We start from the raw sequence: 10378 nt of genomic DNA, 5'->3' as shown, positions 1-10378 counted from the left end.
CTCTTTAAGCAAGTGTGGTTTGGAATTGTACTGCATGTTAACACTATTAAAACAAGTATATACTGTTTGTGCCACATTTCTTTGACTTTGTTGTAAACTGCAGTATCATAACTTTTGTCTGTAAAATACTGCTATGAACAATCATGTTGAGTAATCAAACACTAACTTAAGCCTATTTCAGTTCTGGTACTCGTAAGGGTCAACTAGGCCTATATCATGCACGACTAAGAATGGGGCGTAGTGCTCTAAATAGCCATTTATATGAATATATATATATGTATATATGTATATACCATCTCGGTTATGTATATGTGGTGTGGCCGAAGATAACAAACATTTTTTACTTGAATGTGGTCGATTTGATGAAATATGACGACGCTACCTTCACTCATTAGATTTCAATGTTACTTTGGATCTTCTTCTTTTTGTAGATAAATCTTCTCTCACCCCAGACAGGGATATCCGAGATTTTACTGATGTGAGATTGTTCTATCTCGCCCTAACAAGCTACACGAGATCTTTGCACGTGCTCACATAGGGTAAGAGAAAAAGAATCACTCACACTCTTTGGGGTGAGACAGGAGGACTCAAACCTCGTGATAAGATTCTTATCTGTCAATCCGTACTCGACAAAGTCACAGGGATCTGAGAATTAGTTACAGATTATATAACCATGGACTAGAGTGCCCTAAGACAATTTTAAGACGTTTTAGAGGTCTAGATCAAAAAACGGTAAAAATCATACTCTACATGGTACTATGATTTTTACCGGGTTTTTTTTTTCAATGCCTCTAAAACGTCTAAAATGGTCTTAGGGCACTCTGGTGGGTCCATGATTATACAATCTGTAACTAATTCTCAGATCCATGTGGACAAAGCCTCGTGTTGACAACTGAACCCCCGGGTTGGATCTGTTCACGATGATTTTAAATCTTTGTCGGAGACCCAAGAGTCCCCGTTCTTTTCAATTTCATAAATTTAGTTTGATGGTAGACATCCGTTTTTGTTTTAAAGTTTTCAAGTGAATGTATACTTCGGGAAATGTAAGAGGTCCGCCACAAGTCAGTATCCATCATCCTCGATATCCCAGGGGTTACTATATCACTGATGGTAGTGGATATAATGTCAGTGATAGTAACCTCTGGAATATCGAGGATGGTCAATGGCAGTACACGTATGATATTCCATCCATCAATACGGATATAGTACATACATACTTTTGTTTTAGTAATCTAAATCTTTTCATCTACAAGTGATGATAATTATTGTAGAATTCAAACTAGAAGACGCAATAGAATTTTGCACACGTGATTCGACTAATTATTTCCTAAATATCAAAAAACGTAGTTTAAATCAAATTCGAGCGCTTTTCATACTATTTTAGTCCAATGAATCTAATTTTGGCCAAATGATATTTTCAATTATTTGCAAATCCTTGACAAAGGAATGCAAGAATATGATTTAGTTTTATTTATTTTTTGGTGATCCGACGAGTTGGAAAAGGTGTGGAACTCGACCAGAATGGGAAATGAATGCATCGTATCAGATACACATGTATATAGGGTCTAAATATTTTCGCCTTTTAAAAATACGTTTTTGGTTTGAAGATCTATCAAAACATCCAGTTTCTACAACATTTATTTTGGGCGCGCTCATCTAAAGGTGCTCTATTATTTGCGCATACCAAATAAAGTAGATTTATACTAAATCTCCGAAACACAGGGACACAATTTGTTACAATATACCAATATATGGACATATACAGATCACAGGTTTACGGCGCGCAAAAAAATTACTAAGTATTTTTTTTTAATTGCGCGTCGAAAACCTGTGTACTGATGTACCAGTTATTTACGTCTTCTTCAAACTTATCCTCAAAACGACACTGTTTATGGACACTAAGATATATACATTGTGAAATGTAACAATTTCTCGTGTATGAAGTGCGGGTGTGTGTTTTGGGAGACTGCAGTACTTCTTGTATAATGGAGCTCTTGACCTTTTTATAGTGCTATATCACAGAAGCATGCCGCCGAAGACACCAATGCAACACACCCCACCGGTCATTATATTGACAACGGGCGAACCAGTTCTCCTACTCCCGGTATGCTGAGCGCTAACCAGAAACTGAAACTACCATTTTTGTAGACTTCGGCGTGTCTCGGCCAGGGAACAGACTCATAGGGGCGAGCACTCAACCGAAGGTCAAAAGTGAGGTAGTGTCAAGGGAGACGTTAGGAAGAAGAAATTATGGTACGCAGAAATAAAAGATAAAATCCTAAATTTAGTGGCCTTCTACGATAAGCAGGTTTTGATTGACGAAAAAAATGTATGGGACACTTACATGGATATTATAACTTACTACATGCTCGATACTCCAGGAGTTAATATTCCACCCCTGGACTACCTCATAACAGAAAAGGTTATTTTAGTCCTTTGATGTACGTCAAATCTAAAGAATCATATTCAAAGGAAGTCTTAGCAGACTCATGAATATTGAGATTGTTTTTCCTATGCAAAAGTCCAGGGGGGAGGGGGTGTCTTCACATATGCTGCCTGGCATAAGGCGACTAAATTTAGGACTTTGCTCCTTTGCATACACACCGAGGAGATAGGCAACTAAATTTGCATCCAATACAAATGAGCACTATATATATATTTTGCCACACATCTGACGTCACAAATGGCACGCTTCCCAGTCATCGCTCATATTTTAGCGTTCTGCCAAACAGCATGGCTACATTTTGGTAGATCTGTCCTTCGGCTGCCACTTGTTGAAGGGTAAATTGCGCTCCATTGTGCTGTATAGTTAAATATTTGTCCACTTACTTTGTCCCGTATTACTGTTCGTATCCTATTATGTAATCGTGTTTGTTTTATGTCTTGATAAAGGGGCAGATCGCCTTGAAAATTTGACACAGTTAGTTTTTTTGTCCACACGGTTGGAATTATTTCCTTGTCCCATAACGACAGTAATAGTAACCCCTGGAGTATCGAGGATGCGCTTACAGGGACATATACAGTCTGAAGTGACATTGTTAATCAGATGATCTTGAAAAAGTGATTGTTAAGATTTGTAATGAGTCTAAATTCCCTATAAATGTTATTTATGTTACAGTTGTCACTTCCGAGGGTAAACTATGGACACTATTTCATTATTCCAGACACTAAATACATTGTTGAGTCATACCTGCCTATAAGGACCACCCAAGGGAGTTGAGGGACAGAGGAAAAATGGTCTAAAGTGTTGTCTCCATGGTTTCATGTGTTATTGTTGATTATCTAGGAGCAGGTCTGAAGGTATACCATAACATAATCCTTGTATGACAAAATGAAGGTGACCACAACATTTTCAACTCCTGTTTAAGTTTTAATATTGTTTGTTTTTTCTCTTAAATTTTTATCCTCAAAATTGAACTCCTGTTTAAGTTTTAATACTGTTTGTTTTTTCTCTTAAATTTTTATCCTCAAAATTGAACAATGTACTGTTGGATTATTACCAAATTGTAAAATCTGTGTACACATCAAATTGTAAAAGCAAATTTGTCACCAAAACCCGGACATTAATCTTGATAATCTATGGTCCTTTTGTTTGGTTTTGTCATTGGATCTGTAGATAAACAACACAACAAATATTATATTGGGCATTTTTATTTCGGCCCACTAGGCCGATATCATTTACACAATCATCTACCGTCAAGTATTCTGTACAAAACATCTTCTGGGTGGGGGGCAACCAAGTCAATAGTAACCATGGTAATGCTTGGACAAGGGCAGACAACCCTAACCATAATTTGTTAACATGATGTTAACGTATTTATGAACACTGCCATTAAGACAAATGATTTAAGATACTGTGATACTTAGAATAAGTTGTCACACACGATTTTTATTTGGCCTTCTTCAAATCCTAGGCAACTCCTGTTCTTGTCTTTATTTCATTTGTACTTTCACAAATCAAACTTTCTCACATGTACACATTTCATTTATACACACATTCCAGAGCTGACATACCATACACTCATTCATTTCAAGGAGATGATTGCCTTGGTCAAATTTTCGGCAATAACACCATCAAACTAGCCATTTTTTGTCAAGGAATACTGCATTTTGATATTGGATCACTAGGTGTAAAATTACATGCTCCTTGCAGCTTTCAAAGCAACCAGGAAATTTGTGTAAAAATTAATTCAAATCATATAACCTGTAATACCAATCAAATCATTCCAAAACTTGTTGAAAGAAAAATACTACGTTATGCTTGTTTTGTATAGATTAATTGGTTTTAAATTCAAAAGTAAACATTCGACATGGAAACTAAATATAAACTATACAAAAAAAGTGATGATCAGTGTTACTTCAAAACAGAAATATACATTACAGATCAAAAGGTATTGATTAAAAACAAGATACCATGTACAGTATAAAATTGGTTCATATATACAAAATATTGCACGAATTGGAAATAACACATGACCTTTGGTAAAATGTTTGGTAAGAGTTATCTTTCCTGTCAGAATCCAAGCAGCACCACGATTTCATTAAACTTGGACTACTTAATTACTAATTAGATGCGAGAGGTTTTCAAAATCAAGACTTTTAGCTCCACATAAAATCTCAAGAAATGGTGAAGTCAGCACATAGTTTGGGACATCAAATGCACATGTTCTTGAGAACATTTAGCAGAAGACACTGGACAGAGAGTTACACTCAAAGCTAAATGATGAATTCACACTATCTCTCTCACTATGACATACATACACGATTTTAACAGCAATGATCACACTTAAAGCTAAAGGATATAAAAAGTTTCCCAAAGACAATGTTCCTGTAATGTGTGACACAGCGACTGATGCAGCCTACTAACACATCCACACAAATCTTACACACACAACCTACCACCCATCACAAAGTTGCATTTTTACGGCATTTGGTTTCAAGACAACAAATATATATTCCACCATTTCTCCTTCACAACCGTAAGCACCGCTTTCCTACTTCTGCCAACACTGGCTCGTCATTTCACCTCGGCCTCGTCTCACCCCCAAGATGACATTCGGATGATCTAGTCACTGATAATACATTATGATCATGATTTCTACACTAACAATGCCTTACACACAGCGTGGTTTAACATCAGAGTAAGCCCGGAACAGATACCCATTCTCTGACTGGTTACATACCCAGTATTCTGGGTAATCAGTTTGGTTATCTATGAAGGATTTTGACAAAACAAATGGAAAATTTCAATAGCATAAAAACTTGTATAGGAAATAATTAGAATTTGGCTAAAAGATAATTTGGCAAATCACTTCTTCCTCATGCTTGTCTATGGCAAAGATTTTCAGCAGTAGATTTTGGTAATACTCGTTTACAACATATGACATACCTGTAATGCATGTACATTGTACTAGATCAGTATACACGTTTTGATGGGAAAAAATGGTTCATTTTGTTTGATGTCATATCAACAGCCATGGACAAAAACGAAGAAATTTACAATTTTGTGTGTAAAAGGCATGAATAGTCAAATCAAAAGAAAGAATGCTGTCTATTTTGAAATTCTTTGGTAGGTAAATTAATAGATGTTGACTTCTTTATGATTACATAAGTTAACCTCATCATTCAAGCACGATACTCTGAGAAAAAAAAAATCTTTAAAAAATTTATCAATTTCACTTCTGATATAAAAGTAACATTATTTTTAGTAAAAGATCTAATAACAAGCAGTATCTAATGTAGATAGTGCACAAAATAAATTTCATATTTACCATTTTAATAATATCATAAATCTGTAAAATTTATTTTTGATCAAACCATTTGAACACTATAAGACATCTTCTTACAAAAAAAAGTAAACTTTTAGCTTGTTGTGTTATATAAAACATCTGAAAATAAAAATCTTAAAATGCACAGTTTCACATTCAATAATTTAACCAAAAGCTAGCTTGCAATAATAAGGGAAATAAAATAAGTTGAAAAACTAAAACAAATGAACGTATACGTAGCTGTATTCTAATCAGTTGATATCAATAATTTTTGGACTTCTGTTGAAAGCTAGTTCCTAATTAATGTAAAATTATGCTCAATTTCATTAAAATCAGCAAATGGTTTTATAAGCAACATCAGAAAAGCAATCCAAAAGTGTGCTTGGAATCCCATGAATTACATGTATCTCACAATAAGGAGAATATATTACACAAACATATGGTAATGTCAAATAAACATTGTTTAAACAGGTTGAAATTAAAAATCAGCAGTAACTTTGTAAATATCTAGAGTCCATTGTTTTTCATTTTCAAAGCTAAAAATAATAATAAAAATAAATAACAACCGTTTATTTATAAAATAAACAAAATTGATATTTTCTTTTCTATGTGATAATCATGCCACATTAAGTAATGCAGGCAAACCAAATCTCTTACTACAACCCTGGGGGAACAACACAAAAACATGCACAGATGTACATAAAGAAAGAAAAGACAAAGATTGAAAGAAAAGAGGAAGGAAAATAACAGCAATGTGAATCTAGCATCTCCCAGAGCGTAGACGAGATGGTTTTCACTGAGAGCCTTAATGAGAGCTTATCACAACAACGACATGCACACACCACCTTACAGCATGTCCATCTATCCGAAACAAAATCACTTAAATAAAGAAATTCATTGTCAGAATAAAATTAATAAAAATGTGTCTGTAAATTATTATAAAACTAATCACAGATGACTTCAACAGAAGACAGCGACAACCATTCAGAGTACAAATAGAAAATTTACGATCTCCAGACGAAGTGGACCAGGAAGAAGGAGGAGCCAAGGTGATCATGTGACACATGACCATACAAGGTCAACAGCTGTTGAAGGTTTAGTAGTTAAAAGCACCAAGCACGATTCCGGGGAACAGGAGCTTCCTCCTGCTATCAGCCAATACTGAACGCGCACGCAAACAAACAGGCCTTAGTCCAGCTAACGCGGCGATCATGGAAGGAAGCTGTAACCATGGAGATGAGGGTCAGGGTGAAGATCAGAGGTCATGAGTCGATGACTGAATCGCCTAAAGTGAAAGTAAGAAGACAACTAGGCTTAAAGCCATCATCAAGGCTGACTATAAAATGTTAACACAACCCTTCCAATCCTAGCTCTTCATCAGAATGGTTTAATCCTGTAGTAAGATCGCTAAGATTGCAAGGGTCAAAGGTCATTCAAATTCTATGATAACATACATAACAGTCACACTCACTTTCACACTCAAAATCTTCTAAAATAAATTACATTTGCAAACATGCTAAAACCAGCTTGAGATACATTAGCATACAGTTTGAAGTATACGTGTTGTATATGAGGATATGTAGGGACATGCAGACTAATGGTAACTGTACATTCATAAATACTTTTTACATTATCACACAGAAAACAAAAATCCATGTCCATTGTTATTTCTCAGCGGGATCTTCTCTCATGTACTGCCTTCATCCAATGGCCATAATTTTTGATTGATCAGATTTCTGTTCAAATATGACAGTTGTCATACTTCTCATATTTAAAAAAAATATCCATTTAGGAAGTCAGATCTCCAATTTTTAAATAATTCTCAAAAAAAAAATATATATGAAAATCAACATTGTGGTTTTTTCCCAGCATGCAATAATAATGATAGCTGATTGGCTGTATAGGGGCCACATGACTGATCACATGACGTCCACAAAAAACTCACATGGATTTCCCATAGCCATTTTGAAAGACTGTCTGCTGCCACTTAAATCCTGTGGCATACTAGACAGGTCCCTCGGGGGAGGAGGCAGTGGTTGTCCCGGCATCATAGGTGGCATCATTTGTGGCATCATCTGGGGCATCATATTGGTTGATGGTGGGGCCGGCACCACTTGTACACGCCGAGCACTCGCTAGACTCGCTGTCTCCGTGTCACTACCCCCACTTCCTGCTGGACTTCCAGACTTCCTGTCCGATTTCTCTTTTTCCTTTCGGCTACTTCCCGATGCACTGCTTCCTGAAACACGAAACATTTCCAAACTATAAGTACTTCCAACATTTTTCTTCATTTAGAATTTCGTTATACAGCTGCAAACAGCTAGACTTATTGTTTACTAACGATTATTTTATATACGATCTGTCTATTAGGGGTGTCATAGAATTGCATATAGAAGGTATAATGGATCATTCTTGTTACACAGATATACATGTATTTTATACTGGGTATATTATCTGGAAGTAAGGCTGTTATACTTGGTTATTGAGATTAGTTTAAAACAACATCCAGTTAGTTCATGCTTTTCAATGTGTTATTTCTGTCAGAAAGCCCACAATTTACAAACTCCTTTATCTTTTTATTCTCATATAAAGAGGATCATTAAATCTGAAGATTTTTTTTTTTCACTCTGCTAGCTGATTGTTAATTAATTTGCTTTGCTAACAATAAGAGTACAATCTTAGATAAAGATTTCAAATGCATAAACAATTCATAAACAATTGTTGCTTTCTGTTTAATCAAATTCTTGATTAACACACAACTTATGCAAACCGATAGATATGTTAAAGAAACTGAGCCCATGATTTGACATGTGGCGTATTGTGTAACAGAATAAATGAACCGAGTCTGCAATTAATTTTGTAACAGGGAAAGCTGCCTGGGTAGGGAAACTGTCAATATATACAGCACAAGGTTTACACATATCAATACTAGCATATATAACATTTCTACATCTATGGACTTCTGTCATGGTCAATATCAATACATATCAACCTGAAACCGTTTTGACGATGTCCATCACAAATGACAATAGAGGGATTCAAAAAGCAATTCATAGGATGTTTGTAAATAACATCAAAGAAATAATTATTAATTTTTTGTACAATCTAAAACATTAAAATTATAAACCATCAATACAAAAAAATAAATACTGATGTGTATACACTGTACATAGTGACATTATGAATAGAAAATGTTGAAAAATATTGGTTACTAAATAAATGTACATTTCTATCCAGTTAAGATTACTTCCTTTTCTGGGTATCCATATTTTTTTTAACTAATGGCAAAAATAGAGAGACAAACACAAACAAATAAGGGAGAGCTTTCCCTTTACACACCCAGAGACAAACATTTATTTAAATATATATTTAGGCATTTTATAAATCTACAAAAGATTATTTCTGGTAAAATACAAAACAACCAACTATGAAAATCATTAAGTATGAAGGAAAGGGCCTTTAAAACATAGAGAAAAATTTAACAAAAGAACAATATCCTTCTACGCTGAAATAGTCCAGTACATATGGCAGTGTTACAGTACATATACACTGGTTAAATATTAAGAGTAGTTAGTACTGATGGCTCGGAGAACTGAAGCCAAAGGCAGGGTAACATATAACTATATTCATGCTATACAAAAGTATATTAACATAAACCAATTTGAACAAATAACAAAATTCAATAGAAGAATAAACCATAAACATGTGTCAAGGAGTTATAAAATAAGTCCTTTTCTGTGTATACTGAGTGGGTCCAGAGAAAGCGTGCCTACTCATAGACAGCGTAGCAGTGAAGTTCATGCGAGTCCCGAAAATATGTCAAGCTCGGCAGCAGCACTAGGCAGTGTGGTGATGGCGACCATGCGGAGATACTTCCCCTGACTAAGGATGGCAATCTGGAGTTATGTCCCCCTGACATACCTGTGCCATCAGCCTCTACAGGTGGAGTGGGTGAGAGTGCAGACTTAGCATCGGTAGCAACAGTTTCCGTATCAACTGTCTCTGTGGTGACCGTGGTTACCGTAGCAGGAGATTTAGACACAGATTTTTTACCGCGGACATTGTTGTTTGGCTCGACTGTCTCTATACACAAAGTTTTTGACAACAGCCTTTGAGCCGCCGGGAGATTTACTGGCAAACATGAGCAAGCATTGTGAACTGCCAAAATCAACAAAGATAGAGAAATCAAAAACATTACATCATAATAAATGATTACATAAATATATATACCTGCCACTTCATGATACAACTTAATACATGTGTATAAAATGAAAAGTACCATCAAATGAAATGAAAACTACAGTTAAAATGAACAGGAGTAAAATGGCATGCAAAACAGAACTGGGGAACATTTGGTTCTCTTACCAAGGGCTTTATGTTAGAACTAGGACAGTTCTCTTTACACTATCTTGTTACGGGTTATATTAAATTATTCTGGGAGGAAAACATCCTATCTGTAATGACTTGACTTCATGATGGAGAGTTAGTTAAAACAAAAAAAAATTGTGCAAAAACTGTGTGAAATTTTACTCCAGGAAAAGAAATAATCTTGTGAAATAACAGCTTATACCAAAATTGTCTGGTCCCAGACAAATGATTTCTCTACAACA

At 35.3% G+C, this 10378-nt stretch overlaps 1 protein-coding gene across 1 annotated transcript in view; it reads right to left on the bottom strand.

The window, feature by feature from the left end:
- Positions 1-3635: 3635 nt before the first annotated feature.
- LOC138308560 (segment polarity protein dishevelled homolog DVL-3-like) overlaps positions 3636-10378 on the bottom strand; it is a 50487-nt gene continuing 43744 nt past the window's right edge. Inside the window, exons 17-18 of the mRNA XM_069249609.1 lie at positions 9690-9926; positions 3636-8007 (exon numbers count right to left, since the gene is read on the bottom strand). Coding sequence (XP_069105710.1) covers positions 7688-8007; positions 9690-9926 — 557 coding nt within the window. The 3' untranslated portion in view covers positions 3636-7687. The remainder of the gene's footprint in view (positions 8008-9689; positions 9927-10378) is intronic.

This window comes from Argopecten irradians, chromosome 1 (genome assembly GCF_041381155.1).
Source record: "Argopecten irradians isolate NY chromosome 1, Ai_NY, whole genome shotgun sequence".
Lineage (NCBI taxonomy): Eukaryota > Metazoa > Mollusca > Bivalvia > Pectinida > Pectinidae > Argopecten > Argopecten irradians.
This window is presented reverse-complemented; position numbering and strand designations above follow the sequence as displayed.